At 46.5% G+C, this 22692-nt stretch overlaps 1 protein-coding gene and 1 long non-coding RNA gene across 5 annotated transcripts; one reads left to right on the top strand and one right to left on the bottom strand.

The window, feature by feature from the left end:
- Positions 1–5720: 5720 nt before the first annotated feature.
- On the bottom strand, positions 5721–6761 carry LOC115535243 (uncharacterized). Its single transcript, XR_003974425.1, has 3 exons — positions 6516–6761; positions 6198–6382; positions 5721–5867 (listed from the first exon to the last, which is right to left on the bottom strand). It is a non-coding gene; the product is annotated as an uncharacterized LOC115535243 (long non-coding RNA).
- Positions 6762–8127: 1366 nt separating this feature from the next.
- On the top strand, positions 8128–21437 carry trim46b (tripartite motif containing 46b). Of its 4 annotated transcripts, none has more exons than XM_030347947.1 (12): positions 8128–8487; positions 11177–11438; positions 12111–12261; positions 13298–13496; positions 13991–14137; positions 14790–14885; positions 15579–15832; positions 17186–17307; positions 17594–17932; positions 19451–19680; positions 19761–19828; positions 19935–21437. In XM_030347947.1, exons 1-12 carry the CDS (start codon positions 8431–8433, stop codon positions 20380–20382), a joined length of 2373 nt encoding a protein of 790 aa, XP_030203807.1. In that variant the 5' UTR covers positions 8128–8430; the 3' UTR covers positions 20383–21437. The 4 variants fall into 4 exon arrangements, 3 of the variants coding, with proteins under 3 accessions (XP_030203807.1, XP_030203808.1, XP_030203809.1); XR_003974620.1 differs by lacking the exon at positions 19935–21437 and adding an exon at positions 18708–18766 and having other exon boundaries at positions 8431–8487; positions 19761–19778; XM_030347948.1 differs by lacking the exon at positions 8128–8487 and adding an exon at positions 8496–9214.
- The last annotated feature ends 1255 nt before the right edge of the window (positions 21438–22692 follow it).

Raw genomic sequence — 22692 nt, 5'->3', positions numbered from 1 at the left:
AATCCCCACCATCCCCACCGGCAAATCGCACCCTGAGTATATCTATGTTGCCATTTGATGATCACGGCAGCATGCGTCGTATTTTTTTGCATGCATTGGAGCTGGTCTCTGATTGGCCAGAATTGGGTCCAAATTATGTGCATTTACTAAACAGGTTTAATACCATACTGTATCTGGATAGCGGTCATTTCACTAAATGATTCGGCAAACGTTTAGCCGATGTCGACCCTCGGCTTTACCATTCTATTGTGGCAGGAGACATTATGGCCCCTGCACTTGTATTGATCTCTAGGGATCTTCATCATGCCTGATGAAGTGATCGAAACGTTGCCTGTTAATAAATCCACTTCTGGAGCATTTAAACAGTGTGCAGACCCTCCTTACTCTTATATTCAACACCTATGGTCTATAGCACCTGTGGATTACCTTTGGATGTGCGCACCACCCCTCTTTTTAAGACGGCCCTGCACTTGTATTCCCAGGTCAGACCCAATGTCTCCCGCCTGACTCGTCGTCATGACTGGTGCCTTCCCAGTCAATCTATCTATACTCCCTGGCTCCCTGTCATGGACATTCGACTAGTTTGAATCCTTGATGTTATGGAAAGGCAGGAGGTCTACATCCCTTCTCCCTTCCCCTCCTGTGCCCCGACCTTCCCCTTGTGATGTACAATGAAGGGCACCATGGTGTTAGCCTCCTGGGTGAGGAGCCTCTGGTGGAGTGAACCATCAAGCTCAGTGTTCTGAGTCCTTTTTCACCCACAAGCAATAAAAGGAACTTTTCATTAGGGGTTCTTACTATTTGTATAAGGAAATTGTCCTTGTTATAGCACAGGTTTTATTATGAACAAATCAGTATGACCTTGTAGAACACAATACTTCTTATAGAACTATAACTGCACCAGTTGCCATTCGTATATGTTGTGGTAATTAAGTGTTGATACAGTGATATATAGTGCTTTTCAATGCAATAGTTTTGCATTGTGTGTGTGTGTGTGTGTGTTATATACTCATCATAAAGGATACACGTGTGTGGCAGTAACCTGGGTGCAGCACAACTGGAAGATTACACTAGCTAGCTCACCGCACCCTGGTTATCACAGTCAGACAGTTGAGGATTCAACAACCACTGTGGGAGTATGTGTGGATGATGGCTGGTCTAAGCAGCCTCGCCTGGCTGAGTCATTTGGACTCTAGGGCTGGGTGAGGCTGCACACCTGTTGCACATTGAGTAATCAGTGTGCACAGGTTAATCCAGGGGCCTCTACGAATTCTCTTTTTTGCATAGGAAATTTCCTTTCCTATGGAGATGACCCGGGTTACTTGGAGTAAAGGTGGTTCGAATTCTAAAAATGCCTAGGAAAGGAGCCTTGATGCATCCTTTAACCCTCCTTTAGCATAGGTTACCCGACCAACCTTTACGAAAGGAAAGGAGATAGTGGTATCCCATAATCCTTTACGGCGGCAATATTTAAAGCAACATGCCACTGACGAAGTTGACCGACTCTACGCGAAGACGAATGAGAGACGCGGTAAAGCAGAAGAAGAGAAGAGAAGAAAATGCAATTGATAATAATGGATACCAATTCCAGAAACATATTATTTGAATCGAAATGAATTCATTTATTGCTGGTTATTAAGCACACAATATAAACCGTAAGAAACTTTTTTTTTTGAATTGGGATTCAAGTGGCCTAAAATATTCCCGTTGGCCAAGTCCGAACTAAGTGATTCTCCCTGTTGGCGACAACCTGATTAAAATCAATACGAAAAGAACGCATGGATCGAAAGAGAGCTTGTTGTAGTCAAACTTCGGAAAACTAGTTCCACGCTTGAGACGCTAGAGTTCAGCAATGCTCGTCGTCGCGCAATGACGTTTGTGAAAAGTGGAGTCGAACTGATTTTAAACAGTGCTGTCTTTTCCAATGTTCGAAAGGAAGCACCTTTTCATCTCTCCTTGACCCGATGACGTTTTCCACAAATGTTAAGGAAAGGAGGCATAAGGGTTAGGAGATTTGACTATTCTTAGAGAGGCCCCAGCCATCTCCACAAGCACTCAGTGGCAAGAAGAATGAGCAGTCCCTCCTTGCTCATCCAACACCTCTACAAGTAAACTGTTCTTCCCGCCAAGGATGGACACCTTTGCGAAGAGCTACGTCGCAATGTAATATGCAGATCTTTGCAGAGTACCTGCATTTACACCTCACGCACACAAAACAGTAGGGCTCATTCGGTGGCGGTGGTGCCTTGGCAGCGGGCAGCGCCAAGGCACCCCTGCCCCGTGGCGGTGGTGCCTCGCAGCAGTGAGCAGCGGGCAGCGGGGCTCCGGCGGGAAACAATCGCGGGCAACAATCCCTTTCTCCTCCATGTCGCGGTTCATGTACTTCAGGGGGGCAAAGCTAAAGTTCCTTTCCTCCCAATTCCTTCTCAACCATGGCTGAGATAACCCCCACTATGAGTCTCGTTGTGGATATACGAAAGACGTCAGGGAACCCGACGTGTTATGCGCCATAACACGAACAGCAGAATGGTTATCAAAAATATCAAAGAAGTGCACAACACTTGCGTTACAGTGTGTGTATTCACACTCACACACTAGTGTTGGCTCGTTCGTTCGCGAACCGGTTCGAATGACCGAGTCTTTAGGATGAACGAACTGAACCGGTTCGTCTCCCTCGTTCGTTCGGTCGTCTTGTTCACCATTCGATTCACTGGAAACTCGACTGAACGAACAAACGAGTTTCCGGTAGCACTAACTCCCCTGAGTCTGACTGACTCAGCTGAGAACCGTGCAATGGCGTGCATTCCATGATGCGATTCACCGTTACTGGAAACTAGGCTGAATCGCGAACGACTCCTCCACGTTCAGTCGAGTTTCCGGGCAGCCGGCCCGGCAGCGCGCGGTTCAGTCGACTTCAGGTTGATGTGAAAGTGGAAGAACCAGAGACGTCGCAGAACCCGACAAAGTCGTTTGTGATTCATAATATCGTCTGGAGGCGCACACAATATGTTATATGATATAGATATCTATGTATTATATGATATTATTTAGATATAGAGCTCCAGGACTGTAACGCAAGTGTTGTACACTTCCTTGATATTTGGATAACCGTTCTGCTGTTGGTGTGATGGCGCATAACACGTCGGACTCTCGTCTCTGGTATTTCTACAACAAGACTCGTATTGGGGGTTATCTCAGCCAAGGTTGAGAATGAATTGGGGGGAAGGAACTTTGGCTTTGACTCCCTCAAGAACATGAACCACGACAAGGAGGAGAAAGGGATCTTTGCCGGGCAGCGCTTATGCACCTCCGTCTCCGGCGGTGGTCCCTCAGCGGGGCTCAAGCGGGAGACATTCGCCGCCAACAATCCCTTTCTCCTCCATGTCGTGGTTCATGTTCTTGAGGGAGTCAAAGCCAAAGTTCCTTCCCCCCAATTCATTCTCAACCTTGGCTGAGATAACCCCCAATACGAGTCTTGTTGTAGAAATACCAGAGACGAGAGTCCGACGTGTTATGCGCCATCACACCAACAGCAGAACGGTTATCCAAATAACAAGGAAGTGTACAACACTTGCGTTACAGTCCTGGAGCTCTATATCTAAATAATATCATATAATACATAGATATCTATATCATATAACATATTGTGTGCGCCTCCAGACGATATTATGAATCACAAACGACTTTGTCGGGTTCTGCGACGTCTCTGGTTCTTCCACTTTCACATCAACCTGAAGTCGACTGAACCGCGCGCTGCCGGCTGCCCGCTGCCCGCTGCCGGGCGATGGTGCCTCGCGGCAACCGGCGGCATGTCGCAGTTCATGTACTTCAGCGAGTCAAACCAAAGTTCCTTTCCCCCAATTCCTCCTCAACCATGGCTCAGATAACCCCCACGACCGTCTCGTTGTGGAAATACAAGACACGTCAAAGAACCGACAAGAAACACTTGCGTTACAGTGTGTGTATTCACATTGATGTGGACGTTGAAGAACCAGGAACGTCGGAGAACCCAACGCGGTCGTTTGAGATTCATAATATCGTCTCACACAGCTTTTGGCCGTGATAATATATATTATATGATATAGATATCTGTGTAGGCTATATGAAAATATTTAGATATAGAGCTCCAGGACTCCCGTGTTTTCTAGAATATTTAGAGATTCACCGGAAACTCGACTGAACGTGGAGGAGTCGTTCACGAATCGTATGTTCGTTCAGAATGGTTTCCGGTAGCGGTAAATCGCATCATGGAATGGACCCCATTGCAGGGTTCTCAGCTGAGTCAGTCAGACTCAGGGGAGTTAGTGCTACCGGAAACTCGACTGAACGAACGAACGAAGGAACGATTCGCGAACGACTCCTCGTGGCGAACTGAATCACGCGAACTGGGTCACGGAAACGAATCATTGAATCCACCACTATCACACACACATCGCGCTCGCACGGTTGTAGCTCATTGGGCAAAGCAGAGAAACGGTAGGTCTGAGCTTTTTTTTTTCAAAGGCAGAGCAGGATAGCTAGTGCTCGTTTAACACTTAACGCCATTTCTAGCTACTGGGGGACCATAGGCAGGCTAGGGGAACTCATATTAATGTTAGAATGCCATGGGACTTTTAATACCCGATTGTGGTTGGCACTTTCAACTCAGCCTATCATCCTGAGGCAGAGAAAATAGAATTTAGGATATGAGGCTGCACAGTAGGCTACTGACTAAATAACAAACAAATAATAATTTGTTTTGAATGTGACCAGATTTTTTTAATTGTACACTTGCTTCTTGCTTTATATAGCTAGTGTATTTGCTTTTCTATCACTGTATGACATGCAATGTATCATTATGTTATGTGTTTGGGATTGGTACAACATTGTCTTTATTTTAACAAGTGCTGTTTGATAGACATTACTATGAAATATTTTACTATATACTATATATTTTTGGTCTTTTATAAATGTTTATCCAGGTAATTTTATTTATTGCAGTTGACGCCGCCTCCTGTTGCCCTCTAGCGGTCGGATTGATGTTGGCAATATAGAATGACCGCGATTATCGTCCATGTGGCACCACCAGCGCAACAGGCAGCGTAAAACCGCGGTAGAGTAGTGGTGCATATTTGTAAGAACACTTGCAAAAATATACATAACAATGGGATATTCCAACTGAAGTATCATTTAAACATATAGTTTACCTGTAAGACAACTTTGAGGAGAAATTCAAGCCTAAAAGTACAAATTAAAATATAATATGCATTTAAAGGCATATTGTACGGTTTCCAGTAATATGCACTTTTTAATATGTTGTTTAAATTGGTTATTACAACCTGACAGCAATAAATAACTTATGGGCAATGGAAAAGAAGCGAAAAAAAAACTAATTCTGTATCTGCTATAAACCTGTTAAAATGCTTACCAATCGGAGACATTGCTTTGAGAATAAAGAAAAAAAATAAATAATAATAATTATATATATAAAAAAATAATACAGCGCTCTTGAGGGCCCCCTGGCGGTCGATGGCCCTAAGCGGCCGCTTAGTTGCGTATGGGTTATCCTTATTTATCCATGGCCAGACTATACACCTTGAGGAGACTGTGGGAACACCTGCCTCGTGTATGAGGCTGGTGATTTTGTGCTTGAACGAAAACGACCCAATAATGATGACGGACAATAAGCAAAGGCACGAGGGTCTAAGTACAACGACACTGAATGTCATTTTATTGACTAGATTGATGTTTTACTATGAAAGATCCCCAGAGACTATAATGTGGAGGATCATGGACAGAGAAGTTATAAAGCTACAGTACTCCAGGAAGTTCAGGGTGCCGTCCAGGTCTGAGTCCAGCTCCATCATCACTTGCTCAGCCATGTCGTTCTGCATGAGGCACATCGACCACAAAATGCATGCTTTATAGAGTGAACATCTTTTACTGGAGACATCTGGCCATGTCTGCAGCAGCACACAATAAAATGCATCCAAACATACAGTGAACAACATACAACAAGTAACATTATTTTACAGTTTGCATGGCAGAAAGAAGCTAGACCCGAGGCCAGACCCTTGCATTGACAGCACTCACTCATACTGCATGTGTGTGCACCTTTATTAAGCAAATAGTCAGCAAGTACAACACATCATTTCTTTCAGACCAAAATCGAATAAATATATGCATGTAAGCATAGCAATTGAACTTGTGTTACTCACCCCTGCAAGGTGAGGCAGTTGTTCAGCAATCATTTGACAAAGTTCCTTCTTGCTAATTGTTGTGGGATCATCGCCTTCTTCACTAGATGCATATTTCAAAAATGTGCCATATATAAGGGCAAGACCTGATTCCAGGGCAGTTAACTTGTCGCTCATATTTCTCGGGTTAAGAATGATCAGGGGAGCTAGAAAGGAATTGACAGTCAATATAAATCAACCATTTAGCCTGAAAACCGACGTATTGGTTGAGATTACAGCATATGTTCAATCCCCATAAACATCAGTATGGCATTTCTCCAAATTGTTCCAATCTCTTACCTGTGTGCGGATGGGTTATCTGGAAAAGCACAAACGTGAAGCGTAAACACAGCTGAAGTAAACAGTGAGCTCAACGCCTATACATCTCAGCTTTCAGCCATCTATTGTCTGCCCTGAAGACCCTGTCAGATACCTTACACCCATGGAACAACACCTAAAAAGGGGATGTGCAATTGGTTGCCTGATAAAGAAATGCACATGAATTAATGCACACAAAATCATAGCAACCGTGTCCTGGGTCGCAGTCTTTACATGAGGTGCATTGGAGTCCTAATGATGTTTCGTCAACAAGTTGACGATAAATTGGGATATAGTTGGAGGTCATCCTAGTTGCCTCTATTTTTTTTTTTTTTTTTGAAAATAATGAATAATTTATTGTTTTGTGTTGACCATAGATGATATCATATTACAACAACCAGGTCAGGTCCCAGTGGGGTACGAAGCGTGCTGCTTTGGATATCCTGGATCGACAAATACAATACTCCCAATCAGAGTTAAATGATACCACAAAGCTCACTATAGGAAATGAATGGGATTCTTAAAAAAACCCAAATAAAATTGCCACAAATTATATCATCCTTTGGTGTGTCTAATTAGTATCATCTCGTATAACAGTTCTGCATTGGTTTGAGGTGTTCGGTTGCCATACCATGGAAGCAATTGAGCAAAAAGCCATTCAGGAAATGAATGGGATTCTTTAAAAAATCGAATACAGTTGTAGATGCAACAAATTATATTATCCTTGGGTGTTTCTAATAAATAACAACTAGTAGAACAGTTCTGCATTGATTGGGGTGCTTGGGCGCCATACCATGGAAGCTATTTAGCAAAAAGTTATTTTCTATAGGAAATTTATTGAGTAATTTTTTGACGGTGAAAAGCAAGCAGTCAGGAGAAGCAACGACTGCAGCCGACTGCATCCAATTACAGCGAGGCTAGGGGATATACGATGACATTGAGTCTCATGTCTGATATTGTACTGTTTTTTTTCGTGTGTGGTTTTTAACAAACTGGTGGTTTCACAAGACAAAATGCTATCAGGTATAGTGGGAAAGAGTTTGTTCTGGGTGCAGTGTTTACCACCGGCCACTAGGGGATAGTATTGGAATATAGACCGCTGACCGGCTCCGTTAGGAGTCGAGCTTATTGTGTTTGCCAACATTACAGACGTTCCTGTTACAGAGGATATTAAGCTGTTAACATAATTCATGCAAGTCCATTATCATTCTTGATTACTATAGTTGTTGTTGTCAAGGTTGGTTAAGTTCCTGAAGATATTTATGTTAGACATGTGCATGTAGGAATTACTGGTTCTAGCTTATGTTGTTATGTTGTGTATTGTTGCAGGGCTTCTTCATCGTTGTCATTAAATAAGAAGTTTGACATCGAGGAGTGTATTTCTTCACTGGGCAGGTTTTAAAAATAAATAACGAAATAAAGGAGGCAATAATAGATAGTGCTATTCGAAAAGGTTACAAATAATAAAGTGCCTCACACAAACACGCACAGCTCATTTATTTTTCAAAAGCATCTCGTAAACCCTAAAGATACCGTGTGACTGCTAGAAGGTGGATATAAAGGGGGTTGGGGGGCAGGCAGGTTGGGGGCGGGGCTTACACCAAGACGCCTCGTTCGTCGGCGTGTTTTGAGCTTGGATTCTTTCTGGTGTAAAGCAACGTGCCTTTACGATTATTTTGTTCCTCTGATCGCATAGACTGTTATATCGAGGGCATACACGGAGGCCTTCCATTCGAGACAAAATAAGCACACGACTGCAAAAAAATGACGGTGTCGTACAACATTTGGAAAATCCAGCGGATGAAACACATGGGATAGAGGAGGAGAGCACACTGAGGCCCGTTCAGATGCTGACGGCTCGACGCGACACCGGCGGTGGCTTCTCTCGTTTTCTAAGATGGCAGAGACGGATATTAAAGCGGTCACACAGATGGATGCTTGGGTTCGCATGAGTGTGAGTAGACCTAATGCATTAGTATAAGGTTTTAAGTGCATTAGGGTATTGTGTGGGTTGTCATGTATAGTAGTAATTATGCCAGACGCCTCTTTGACCTGAGCACTCGAAAGGTTTGAAGGCTCGTCTCCATTTTCAAGGGACCTGTTCCTTGCAGACCCCTTTCAATATGGTCTTATTGAAAAAGCTATAATTGATTGCGATAATATAACTTTACAAAATAACTGGGTAAAATCCATGAGCTTGTTTAGTGTCAATATTGAAGCCAATATCATAGTAAATCCCCATGCCTTTGAAAAGAAACCAAAGAACCTGAAAGGTGAATTTTAGAGAATGTAACAATGATGGGTCTGTGAAAAATAAAATTGAAGAGGTGTGGGTTATTGTTTCCATGGAGACAAGAAGCGGCCACACCGCTTGGGATGCTGCGGTCTTTCGACAGTTTAGAAAAACGACTATCATTTACTGCAACCCAATTCACAGCGCACATTCCCAGCCCTATTTTAAATTACTTTTAGTTCTGTTAAATGTTGCATGCATTAACCATGCAGTGGCCCCATCGCGTGCCTATAGGCCTACTACTCTATCCCCGCGTTCACTTGGAAAGGCTCGGATGCGGAGCATCTTTTTTTAGACCCTCCCATCTTTTAAAGGAGCGTATAGCCCTCTCGGTGCGCCGATGCATCCGTATGCTCCCACCATCATGGCGCCCAGGTTCCAGGTGAAGGTAGGATGTGCTGTCGCAACGCGTGTTTAGCTTGCAGCTTCAACACCCACAGCACAGCACCGCGGGTTACCTTTGGGCTTTTAAGGAACATCTGTGGGTATGTGTTGCCCTATATGGGACCGCTTGCGATAGAAAATGTCCAAAGAGCCATGAGGAAACGGGCCTTAGCCTAGTTGACATTGGGAACTGACAGGCGTCGGTGGAGAATAGGGGGAATATGATTCTTAATTGCCGTTGTTCAACAGCTTTATGTTGAGATGTTGTTCTTGTCAGACGTGCTATCAACATTATTGAATTGTTAACGATCTGTGACTGTGACAATATGGCTATAGCTAATGTCTGCAGTATAGAACCAGTATGTAACTCTATTACAAATGTATTTTATCTTGATGCTCCAACATGCATTTTCCACAAATGTCAATGTTAAGGTAGGCAAGTATCTCTCTTGCAAAAGCAATGAATACATTTAATCACAGGTCTGTTTAAAGACACGTGGTGGATGACATGTCAGTCCAATTTTTCTCACACTACCGATCACCTCATCGAGAAATGCCGTCTGCAGCATTCCCCAGGCAGCGAACCCAAGTCACGTGGTCAGCAGTCCGTTTTTTTTTTTCTCCATCATAGGCGTTCTGTCGAGGGATATCCCATCAGGCCAATACAGGCTGTGTTTAAAGTGACAAACCTCTTTCAGATGAAGGGTGTGTCGGATGGTAGAATGCAGATGTAGGGCTATTGGAGAACGCTGGAAGCCCAGATAAGACCTTCATTACTATTTCACATCCAGGCCGGCCGTCATCTTGTCCCACTCCTCCTCCTCCTCCTCCTCCTCCACCTCACTAGTTAATTTCTGTCCTGCCATCGTAGCGGAATCTAGAGCACTGTGTGCGGCAGGGCTCGTGGTGTCTAGCAACGGCGGCCTCACCGTGTTGCTTCTATGGTACAGCATCCTCAGAGCCGGATCTTTGATCACATCCATTGTTATCTTAAGAAGGGCATCTAAAAAAGACACTCAGACCTCATGTCGACCGGCACTGCGTCTCCTCTCTTTTTTAAACTGTTGCCTTGTAGTGCTTACTGAAGTAACTTTATTTTGTTGAGTAAAGTTGCCCAGCAAATACACAGATGGTTGCTATTAACTCAGGGGATGTGTTGGTGTTTGCTAACTCTTTATATCCAGCAATCAAGTGGGCTTTTATGGTTTATTACCTCTTTTATATAAATCAATCAGATGGTCTGTCTGTGACACGGTTTCTAGGACGACTTCGTGGCTAGAGTGAGATTGAAGAGGGACGAATGGAGAATGTCACTTTTTATCTGCAGCCACACAGTGGTGCTCGTCTCTCATTGGTTCATTCTGCAGTCCTTCACGTTACCCTCTAGTGAACCTCTGCAATGCACTGCAAGACCCCGCCCAGACACATCTACTCAAGCTTACAAAATAAAACCCTTTTTTAGAGTTCAATCTTCCTTGATTGCTCAGTGGACGTGGGGGGCGATTGAGAAACTACACATGACTGACCAATCCATCGGGTTGAGCAATTAGGGTTAATGATCTCGCAGTGTACAGGAGGCATATCACTGGATACAAAAAAACGCAGATCATGCAATCCTGTAGAGTGGCATTAAGTGGCTTGACGCTTTAAAACATCACGTGTTTTAAAGGCGTGTCAGCGCTTGTGCAGTGCAAGCACTTGTGTGCACTGAACTATCACCTGTGAGCTGTAAGAGGAGTCACCTGTATGCTGCGCGTAAAAGAAGACTCATCCATGTTATAGTAAATACTTACACCGTCAGAGAGACTGTCTTTCCCCTGTTCAGACACTCCAGAAGGAGTCATTTAATACTTCTTTTTTCTTTTTTTAAATTCCCAGCACACTTCCGCGCCCCCGCCCTCCCCACAGACCGTGTATGCCACCACCCTAACCCCGTCTTGTGTGTCTCTGTCCCCCCCCCCCCAAGTCCAACATGAAGAGCATGGAGCAGGAGCTGCACTGCCCCGTGTGCAAGGAGATCGTCAAGCAGCCCGTGGTGCTCCCCTGCCAGCACAGCGTCTGCCTGATGTGTGCCTCCGAGGTGCTGGTGGCCAGCGGCTACCCGCCCCCGGAGCTCCCCCCGGAGCCCAACTCCCCCGCCACCACGCCCAACACCCGCTCGCCCCGGCAGGCCCGCAGACCCCTGCCCAAGGCCGAGCTGCGGCCCATCGACAGGCTGCTCCGGGCAGGTGCGGATGGAGGCGCTCCACGGGGGGGGGGTCGCGGTGGAGGGATGGGTCCGTGTGGCGGTGTCATAATGAGGGAACGCTGCCCTAGCTTGATTTGTCTTAAGTACAGGATATCGTTAGCTGAAGGGAACCCGATTTCGGTTGCAGGTTTGTTTGTCGTGGTTTTAGTGGTTCCTAAAGGCTGCCCGTGGTTCTCGTTGGTTACTGATGACCGGCGATGTCACTCACTAAGCTTGGGCCAATGCTAACCTAGCAACCGCAGTTACGTTTGTTGTTTGCTGTACCTGCTGGGTAATGTTTTTATTTTTATAATAATATAAGATAGGTGTACTTTAAAAATCCCAGATGGGAAATGAGGGTCTCACAGCAGAAATTACAGGATCGTACTATGAATTAAAATGTAAAATATAGAGAAAATATATCCGTCTACACAATAACAGTAATAAAGATGTGAATGGAAAAATTAATTAACAGGAGAGTCAATTGAACAGGAGAGTCATGATTGACAGAATCGGCAGTGCTGTTATAGACCTAGATTATGTAGAAGTCGATAATGGGGCATTTCGGTCACGCAGGCATTGAATAATCACTCAATATGGCTACAGAATAATGGCCATTTCATCTGTGTTCCCGGTGTAACCCACCTGTGGTTCTGCGCGGGTTCTCTTCAAGGAGTTGGAACGTACCCCGGGCGCAGGCGTAAAGAGGGCCCTCCCCTGGTCATGATGTTCCCCTGCGTCCCCTGTGGGAAAGACGTGGAGCTGGGGGAGAAGGGACTGGCAGACTGCCTCCGCAACCTGACTCTGGAACGCATCGTGGAGAGGTACGCACATGCACAGCCTAGAATACACACACACACACACACACACACACACACACACACACACACACACACACACACACACACACACACACACACACACACACACACACACACACACACACACACACACACACACACACACAGATTTCACAGTTAATAATCATGATGTGCCATCCATTTCTATTTCATGGGATTCAAATTTCCATATTCTTTATATATGTCAGGCTATTACAATACCCCTATGATTAATGATGTTCACACAAACACCACAGACGTATATACACACCCTTTTAGTGGTTCCACGAAATGAGATCATTCTAGCACACACACACACACACACACACACACACACACACACACACACACACACACACACACACACACACACACACACACACACACACACACACACACACACACACACACACTCTAGCACAAAGAACACGTACTGCAGATGTCCTATATACTGCATGTATCCGTGCTGGGATATGGCCAGTCAGTGAAACTTTATTGAGCACAATAAAAGAAGCAGGACGTGTGTTGCTTCCAACCACGGACCGTGATTAATCAGCCGGAGCTGCGCTGTCGAGGAATGCAGCACAGCGCTCACTGCAACATGGCTAGAGTAGCCGATGTTGCACTTTCACTGGATTGCAGTCCAGCGGCTTACGGTTAACACACAGTTAACACGCTTACTGTTAACGCGCTGTGAAAACGCTTTCTTTGGTACTGCCGCTATTCTTGGTCCTTATGTCTAGAACACCAAATCACACACTCTTTTTCTCGCTCTCTGGATATACCTCTCTCTTTCTCGGTCTCTCTCTCTGTCTCTGTCCGTTTGTGTCTCTCTCCCTTTGGATGGATATTCGTCTGCCTGTCTGTCTGTCTCTCTCTCTCTCTCTCTGTGCCTGTGTCTCTTTGTCTCTGTCCGTTTGTGTCTCTCTCCCTTTGGATATTTGTCTGTCTGTCTCTGTCTGTGTCTCTGTGTGTCTGTCTCTTCTCCCCTCCACCTGTTGTCTCTGTCTTGCCCTCTCAGGTACAGACACACAGTGAACCTGGGCAGCGTGGCGGTGATGTGCCAGTTCTGCAAACCGCCCCAGTCTCTGGAGGCGACCAAGGGCTGTGCGGACTGCAGAGCCAGCTTCTGCAATGAGTGTTTTAAGCTGTACCACCCGTGGGGGACGCCCCGCGCCCAGCACGAACACGTCCAGCCCACGCTCAACTTCAGACCCAAGGTCCTGCACCCTTCCCTCTAAATATATCATACTCATTCATTTCTTAGTGAGTAAATCAGTTCATATTCAATAGATATACACATAGATATAGAGTGAGAGTGAGAGAGAGAGAGCAGCAATTCACGTAGGGAAGTAAGGTAATACCATTAATTGAGCCTGCAACACTGGCACAGTTATGCCAGTAATACGACAAAGAAGTATGTGTGCAACATCTATTTAAAGCTACAAAGAAACCCTTGCCCCGACTGCTCAGACCACTAACATGTCGGTCCAATTATGAGTGAGCATATGGGAGGGAGCAAGGTGCTGTACGAACCATTCCTCCAATCAGGGAAGAAGGCCAAGGCACCTTTTGGAAGGTCCATCACCGACCCACTGACAACATGGCTCGGACCAGTGCCACCAAACGCTCCCTTTTCCCTGCAGTCGATACACTTTCTATGCAGTGTTGTTGCTATGTAATCACGCCATTGCCTATGTGTTCATGCCCCTAGGTACTGACCTGCCCGGAGCACGACCAGGAGAAGCTGCAGTTCTACTGTCGCTCCTGCCAGCGTCTGCTCTGCTCGCTGTGCAAGCTGCGGCGTGTCCACGCGGGCCACAAAGTTCTGCCCGTGGCCCATGCATACCAGGCACTCAAGGTACTAATGCCCCCAGTTGTTTGAGGTTATTAATGGCAACGTGTGAGGAAAAAGTAAACTCAATTTCAATGATTCAAAATGGGTGGGGGATGATCATGTTGCAGTCGATTGATTTTCTTGTCCTTCACTCTGATTTAATGGGTGGAGTCTATTGCTTCTACTGGCCTTATAGCTAGGCGGGTAGCTGATAAGTGTACACTCAAATAGCAATGCCCCTCGCATGACTACTTTCGAACTTCGAGGATGTACAAACAGAGTTTGAAACGACACCCCAGTCTTTTTAACTCGTTCATTCTTTATCAATGAACAAGTTAAAAAGCAAAGGTCCTCAATATCTGAGAAATCGTTAGACGACGCCATCTTTATCCAACCGCCTCGGCCCAAGTCGTACGTTTTCGGACCAGTGTGGAAGTTCCCACTGGTCTGACTCAGAAATAGTACTCTGGTTTTATTATTAACCTTTATTTACCCAGGCAAACAAATTAAGAACAAAATTCTTATTTTCAAGTGCAGCCTGAAAAGAGCTAGAAGCTCTTTAAGGGGAAGTGGGCTTTGAAGTTTCCTACGTTGTTACCGTTTAACTGTTTAACTGTTTAACTGTTTAACTTAACCCCATGGTGTGTCTGCTGTGTGTCTGTGTTTATTTTTACAGGAGAAGATCACCAAGGAGATGAACTATATTCTGTCCAATCAGGAGACAGTTCTTACTCAGATAACCCAGCTAGAGAGTGCCATCACTCAGACAGAGGTTTGCACACATTTATATAACATTTCTCTAAACTATATGTTGTATCGTTCCTATATATGGTTGATTGATGGCCGCTGTTGCTAATGCTGCATGGTTTGCATAGGTTTTCTTATTCTAACCTGCACTACTAAACTTTTCTACTGAAGCTATTTACTCCATTCAAAAATATCTTGACGAGAACGGGAACGTTTGTGAAGAATGTAACGTGGCCATCAACCATCCATTATCATCGTATTATTTTTGGCAACAATATTGCAACACAAGGGTTTCCCGCAGCATTTTACAGCTCAGGATCCTGCCTTAGCAACACACGCCTGTCGCCTTAACTCTCTCTCTCAGGTCAGGCAGCCATTTCACGTTTGTTTATGTGGATTCTCTCTCTCTCTCTCTCTCTCTCTCTCTCTCTCTCTCTCTCTCGTTCTCTCTCTCTCGTTCTCTCTCTCTCTCTCTCGTTCTCTCTCTCTCTCTCTCTCTCTCTCTCTCTCTCCCTCTCTCTCTCTCTCTCTCCCTCCCTCTCCCTCTCCCTCTCCCTCTCTCTCTCTCTCTCTCTCTCTCTCTCTCTCTCTCTCTCTCTCTCTCTCTCTCTCTCTCTCCCTCCCTCCCTCTCTCTCTCTCTCCCTCTCTCTCTCTCTCTCTCTCTCTCTCTCTTTCTCTCTCTCTCTCTCTCTCCCCCCCCCCCCCCCCCCCCCCCAGGTGAACAGCGTGTCCGCCAGGGAGCAGTTGGCCCAGAGCATCCGGGACCTGACGGCGTCGCTGGCCGAGCGCCACTCCTCCCTGACGGCGTCGCTGGAGGGGGCGCGGCAGCGGCGGGGGGAGGCGCTGGCGGGCCAGGTGACGGAGAGGCGGAGCCTGATGGAGCACGCTGGCCTCATGGCCTTCACCCAAGAGATGCTGAAGGAGACGGACCCGCCCAGCTTTGTGCAGGCCGCTCGGCAAACTCACAACAGGTCAGGCCCTGCTCTGACCTGTTCTAGCTCTTTTCTACGTTCCCCGTCCCTCTCTACCGCCCCACACACACACACACACACACACACACACACACACACACACACACACACACACACACACACACACACACACACACACACACACAAAGTTGGAAAATTTAGTTGGTTCTTTAATTTAGGGGCAGTATTGCCGTTCAATCTCTTTTTTTGATCACAAGGCGCTCCCACTCGCAATAATCAGATTTAGGGGAGTGTAGGCAGTTGTAGTTGTATGATTGGTGTAACCTGGGGACCAGAAATGGCCAATAACATAGAGCCTGTGCAATTAGCATCAAGTTATTCCATAGAGGGCAATTTGAGTCTATATTTACATGTTTTTAAAACTTTTACCCACTACTCAATTAATTTTAATCTAAAATAAATAGTTTTAGGGTTTGGTTTCCCTTTAATCAGCAGATGATTCATCTGCTTCTGTTGGTAAGTTCATGCTTCCAGTAGCAGCGTTTAACCTATAGAGGGCGGTGTCTACTGCAAACCAATGTACAAGTGGTGTTATAGTTTAATACAGGGTTCAAAAACCTGCATTGCGTTCAGTTTTACTTGCAGCTATCACTTTTGTGTGGAATTTGATCTTCCACCCCCTTTTGCTTTCACAGATCAAATTCACTTTTGATGGCGACTGTCTAGCAGGTTGTAGAAGCATGGACTGTAACTTATCAGTTTGTTTTGGAGCATAAGTGATGGCTGCATGGGGAAAATTATATGGTACAGGGAAGAAAATAGGCAGCATATAAATATAAGTTTTATTATTCTTATTCTCTCTTCCAGGCTGTTTCCGTACATGAAAGGACAGATCGTCTTTCAAACCACTGGTTACCCAAACCACTGTTATGTATTTCATAACTCCACAAAAGCATTAATTGATGTAAAATAAGGGGCTGGAAGGATGAGTCGTGCTCATGTGAAAAGCACACTTAATTATACTGTATTATATTGTCACCTGTTACTTTCCCTGCTTGTCTGTACCTTTCTATGGAGCAGTGTCATTAGTTGAATGGCCACAAGATGGCGCCAAAATACCTTCTTTTGAAGAACGATTAGCACAAAAGCTACTGCATTGCCTTTATTGCAATGTAACCATAAGAAAAGCCTAGCTCAGAAGCACACAGAATAAAGAAAAAAAAACAACAACTCAGAATGGGTCCATCTTCCTCAACTGTCGCTCCCCAACGCGTCTCACACCCTTTTATCCACCTCGGTCGGCGTAAGCACGCTCTACCTCCACCAAGCTCACGTCTCTTCTCCTGGTTTCTAAGAGCTCTCTCCCCTGTCTCCCTCTGCCCTCTGCGCCAGATTGAGCAAAGCCATTGAGAACCTCCAGTGCTTCCAGCTGGCCGCCGACCCGTCCTTCAGACACTTCCAGTTGGACGTCTCCAAAGAACTGAAACTCCTCACCGAGCTGCACTTCATACAAGGTGAGGAAGAGGAAGAGGCTCAAAGTAGACTGCATGACGCACCGGTTTGATCCATTTCCCCCCGCCACCAAATAAGGGCGTGGCTGTAACGACTTCAATAGTTGACTTTGATGATTTAGTAGATCTTTTCACATACCGTTATAGGATATAGAATTGATTTCACAATTTCAAATCTGCCTAAAACCAATTTCCACCAAAGCCACCTGCAGTAACGCCTTAACAACAAACGACAGAAGGCAGACACCCGTCATCCCAACATGTTCTCCCCCCCCCCCCCCCCACACAGCTCCTCTGGCCCCTGTCATCGACACCCAGCGCACCCTGGCCTACGACCAGCTCTTCCTGTGCTGGCGCCTGCCCCAGGAGTCCACCCCGGCCTGGCACTACTCGGTGGAGTACCGCCGCCGGGGGGTGGTGCCAGGGGGCGGCTCCCGGGGCGGCTTCCGCGGCGGGCTGGCGGCGGCGCGCTGGGGCTGGCAGCGGCAGGACGAGGTGGGCAGCGCCAGCGCGGTGGTCGACCGGCTGGAGATGGACAGCGTGTACGTGCTGCGCGTGCGCGGCTGCAACAAGGCGGGCTACGGCGAGTACAGCGAGGAGGTGTACCTGCACACCCCGCCCGCGCCAGGTGGGGACCAGCGCCTCGGCGTGGTGGTGGTGGTGGTTGTTGTTGTTGTTGTTGTTGGTGCTGTTGTTAGTGAAGGTGGGCGGGAGAGCACGTTGTCACGCTGTACAATGAGAGTGGGACGCTGAGCCAGGATGCTAACGTGTACGTTAGATGGAGGTGAGACGTTAGGGGGGGAATGGTCTCCGAGTTCACGGCTCGGTTCGTATCACGGCCTCGGGGTCACGGCTTAGGGCTAGGTACTTTGTTGGTTAAGCAGGGGATAACACAAGTGCCCACAAAGAGAAATATAAAAATATAGATTAGATTAGATTTAATTTCATCATCTTACTTTTGAAATTTAATTGGATTTACCAGGTCAACTTAACGATCATTAACAATCACTCCCCAATATATAGTGAAATCATTTCTGCTAATTCAACTTTTTGAACAGTTCACCAGGAAGCCTTAGATCAGTGCTGCTTAATAATTCATTCCTTTTTTTTTTTTCCATCTGCCCATTCTCATCTATTTCTTCTCTCCATCTCTCCATCTCTCTCTCTCTCTCTCTCTCTCTCTCTCTCTCTCTCTCTCTCTCTCTCTCTCTCTCTCTCTCTCTCTCTCTCTCTCTCTCTCTCTCTCTCTCTCTCTCTCTCTCTCTCTCTCTCTCTCTCTCTCTCTCTCTCTCTCTCTCTCTCTCTCTCGACCCACCCCCATCTCTCATCCTCAACATTCATCGACCTCCGTCCCCCTCTCTTCCTCACACCATCTGGTTTCATCTGGTCCTTCTCCATCACAGCCGTCACCCCACACTCTCCTCCACCTACTCGCTGCCAACCAACATGCCTTCTTCTGAACGTAAGCAGTGCAGTGCATCCATCCTTCCTTGTTTTCCTTTGTTATCCTTTTAAACCATTCGAACCGCTCCCGCTGGCAAGGTTTTTGACACACTTGTTAAGACCTCCACCTTGGACAACAACATGGATCCCCATTCCAGATCCAGGGTTGTTGCTGCTGTCCGGCCCTGAGCTGTAGTCCTGCCGGTGTACCTTGTGTCTCCCCTGGGATGGCCCTCTCTGTTTGTTGTTTGGGTTTATTCCTGGTCCTTTTGGTTAACGCCCTGTACCCGCTCCCGGTATGACGGTGGGGTCCTCCTGCTTCTTTAAAGACGGATGTCTGCGTTTCCTCTCCTTACCGGGCGACACAGAGGCCGATTACGCCAAGGTTCCTTATCTCCCCCTCCTCGCCGCCGTCAGGGAAGAAGATGCATGTCGGCATTCTGTCTCTCCCCCCCTCTCCCCCCCTTCTTCCCGCTCCTCCCTTCCTTTCGCCCCTAATGTTTTCATGTTTAGCGCCTTCCCCCCCGCTCCCGTTGGTCAGCCTTTATCCTTATGTTTCTCCGATCGCTCCAAGCCTCTATTGATAAGTATCCTTTTTATGAATGCCCTCCCCCCCGAACCGTCTGCTATCCTTCTCTCCTTGATCGCCCTTCTGGTGTTCCCCCTTCCTCCCTCCCCTTACCCCTCCTCCTCCTCTCGTCAGTGCTGAACTTCTACCTGGACTCCCGCTGGGGTCTCCATGCCGACCGGCTTGTCGTCAGCAAGGAGCAGCGCTGTGCCCGCAGCGTTCCCGGGCTCTCCCTCCTGCAGGCTGCCGACCTGGCCCTCACGTCCTGCCACCTGACCTCCGACCTGCTGGTGGGGGACGTGGCCATCACACAGGGCCGACACTACTGGGCGTGCTCCGTGGAGCCGGGGTCCTACCTGGTCAAGGCAAGGCCGAACACCACAGCATCCATTTGAGCGATTATTGGACGCGCTGTTGTTTAACCACTGATGTGACTGTTGAACAGGTGGGGGTCGGACTGGAGTCCAAGCTACAGGAGTGGTTCCACCTCCCCCAGGACATGGCCAGTCCTCGGTAAGCCCCCCCTTTTATAAAGCGCTCGCCGTCAGACGCGGTCGGAAAACGCGACGAGCAGGAGATGATTGTTGAGGTTGTCCCTTCTTGTCTCCGGCCCCTGCAGCTACGACCCCGACAGCGGCCATGACAGTGGAGCAGAGGACGCGCTGGACTCGGCCCCTCCCTTCTGCTTCCTCACCATGGGCATGGGCAAGATCTACCTCCCCCAGAACGGCGGCCACCACCACAGTCACCATAGCAACAGCGCCCGGGAGCCCGTGGCCAACGGCCCCAGCCCCTCGGCGCCGGCGGGCGTCACCTACCCCCTGCCCCCCCGGCTCGGCGTGTGCCTCGACTTTGAGAAGGGTCGGGTCACCTTCTACGACGCCCACTCCCTGCGGCCTCTGTGGGAGGGGCACGTGGACTGCTCCGGCCCCGTGTGTCCCGCCTTCTGTTTCATTGGTGGAGGAGCGCTGCAACTGCAGGAGCTGGTGGCCAATCGCAACGCGGACCCGACGCCCGTCCGACGGGTCACCATACAACCGCGAGGCACCAATCTGAATAGTAACTGACGACGATTATGTCGCGGTCCGTATTGGCCCCCTTAAAAAAATAAATATTTGTGGAGTATTTACTCAGCTAGAGCGAAGAAACAAACAAACAAAAAAAAGGTAGACATCTCAGCGATTTTGTTTTTGTATTTCATTTGTATATGAGAACCTTTCTATAGTGACAAATATGCAAATGTAATTACGTTTCTTACATTCTTACATTTTTTGCAGGACCTTATTGCTTGGGTAGTGGCTGGCACATTATAAACTCGCCTCTGTATCAGTTACGAATTTGACGCTTGCACTTATAGCTATGCGATATTGTATACATTTATAGTAAATAATGCATATATGTAGATAGAGCAAAAAAAACAATCTTATTTTCTTCACCTCTCGTCCCACTAACTGTAATTTTGTCCAGATGACACTCTACACTAAAACACCGTTGTTTCTCTTAAGCGTCATCATTTCAGCCTAAAGCTGTCCCCTGGAATGTTATTTTGATGTTCTACAATCCTAACCAAAGTCAAAAGGTCTGATTGTTCTTTGTTATTTCCATGTATTTATTTATTTATTTAACTTATTTTTTCTGGGCTGTGAAATGCTTTCGTGATTGACTAGCGTAGTAGATTAGAGGTAGAAAGGAACAATGAGGCAATACTGTAATTAGACGGTTATATATGTAATTAGACCATTCTAATTATACCTCTGCTACATCGCTAATCACTGGTTGCTAGCTAATGGCTCTGTTTACGCATTTCTATGTTGCATTTCCAAATACATAAATTGTCGCGTGTGTGTGAGTATGAGTTGTTGTGTGCAAGTTTGTGTGTTTTGAGTCGATGTGTGCACTTAAAGTCTATACGCACTTATGTGTGTTTTGTCCAATGGTAACACATACTTTGATTCTCTGGATGTTTTCACTCAAAAGTTTTTCTGAATTATCGGAGGACACTTTTGATTAGTTTTAACATGGCTTGATTGTAAAATGAGCAGTGCTTCTAAGAAATGATTAGCAAATTTGATTATATCACCTGCTGGCAGAATGTTTGCAAAACAAAATAAATTAAATAAAAGAACACAGAATGATTTTTAATTTCAAAAGAATAGTTGTTGTTTTATTTGGATTGTTGATTATGTTTATTCTAACAAGGGGATTGCATTTATATTTCTATGCAAGGAGAAGTACCAACCCAAGCCACTAGAGTGCGGTAAGGATTTGCTTAAGCCCGACACACTTTCGACACTAGGAAATGGCAGACAGCTTGCATGTGGAGCTCACTGGGTTGTGAACTGCACAACAGTTGTGTTTTGGATAAGATTCCTAAACAAAAAATAGTTGTGGCATTGGAGCATGTAAAGGACACCAACGGATTTTCTTTGAAATGTCATTCTCTATATAATAACCTAAACGTGACGATGATAAGAATCGTCCAACATAACCCACAACCTGACAAGCCCATGCGAAGCCGGCTTGTGGTCCAATCGCTTGAACAGCATTCCTGTTATTTACAATAGTTCCTAAAACGGTCCCACCACATCCACATTCGTTGAATGGCCCTGCCATGAATAAAAAAACCTTTATTTGGTAATACAGTCGAGGGACCTCAACACAGAATACACCTACAAGTGGGAATAAACTCCAAGTGTGATAAAGAGCATCTGCTTCTGATACAGATATTAACACCTTACACGTGTGGAGGCTTAGCATTCCTTATGTAGATGTAATGTCAAATGCTCAGGATTACTTTTTACGAGCTTCGATATGAAAATCCACACGTGTGTTTAATTGGACCCACGTTCAACCGAACCTCTGGGTGCTGCTTGGCAACTCTTCCAAGGAGGGGAAAGCGAAAGCAAAATGATTCATTCAGAAACCGTCTCAACGTGGGCCAAGGTACTTTAAGAGAAATACACAGGGCCCTCCATCTTGGATGCTGCCTGATTTAGAGCCCCATAGTTGAGAATGACTACAGTATGTAGGCTACACCCCCCACACACACAGAAACGCAGAAACACAGTCATACCGAACCCCTTTTCTACCCCTCTTGGTCCAAATCTGTAACAGATTGGTGTGGTCCGACTGTATGTACGCAGCCACAACACCACATGCAGGGGTCCTCCTAATCCTCACCTCAGCGCATTAAGAGCACAGCGTGGGCATTCTTCTAAAGACCTGCTGGGATTTATACAGATCCATAATCTCTGCCATCATCATCAGTAGTGTTGCCCAAGAGGAGAGACAGAGTATAGGGGAAACAGGGTCAGGGGTGTGTGTGTGTGTGTGTGTGTGTGTGTGTGTGTGTGTGTGTGTGTGTGTGTGTGTGTGTG

The sequence above is a fragment of the Gadus morhua genome, chromosome 22 (genome assembly GCF_902167405.1).
Source record: "Gadus morhua chromosome 22, gadMor3.0, whole genome shotgun sequence".
In the NCBI taxonomy this organism is placed as follows: domain Eukaryota; kingdom Metazoa; phylum Chordata; class Actinopteri; order Gadiformes; family Gadidae; genus Gadus; species Gadus morhua.
This window is presented reverse-complemented; position numbering and strand designations above follow the sequence as displayed.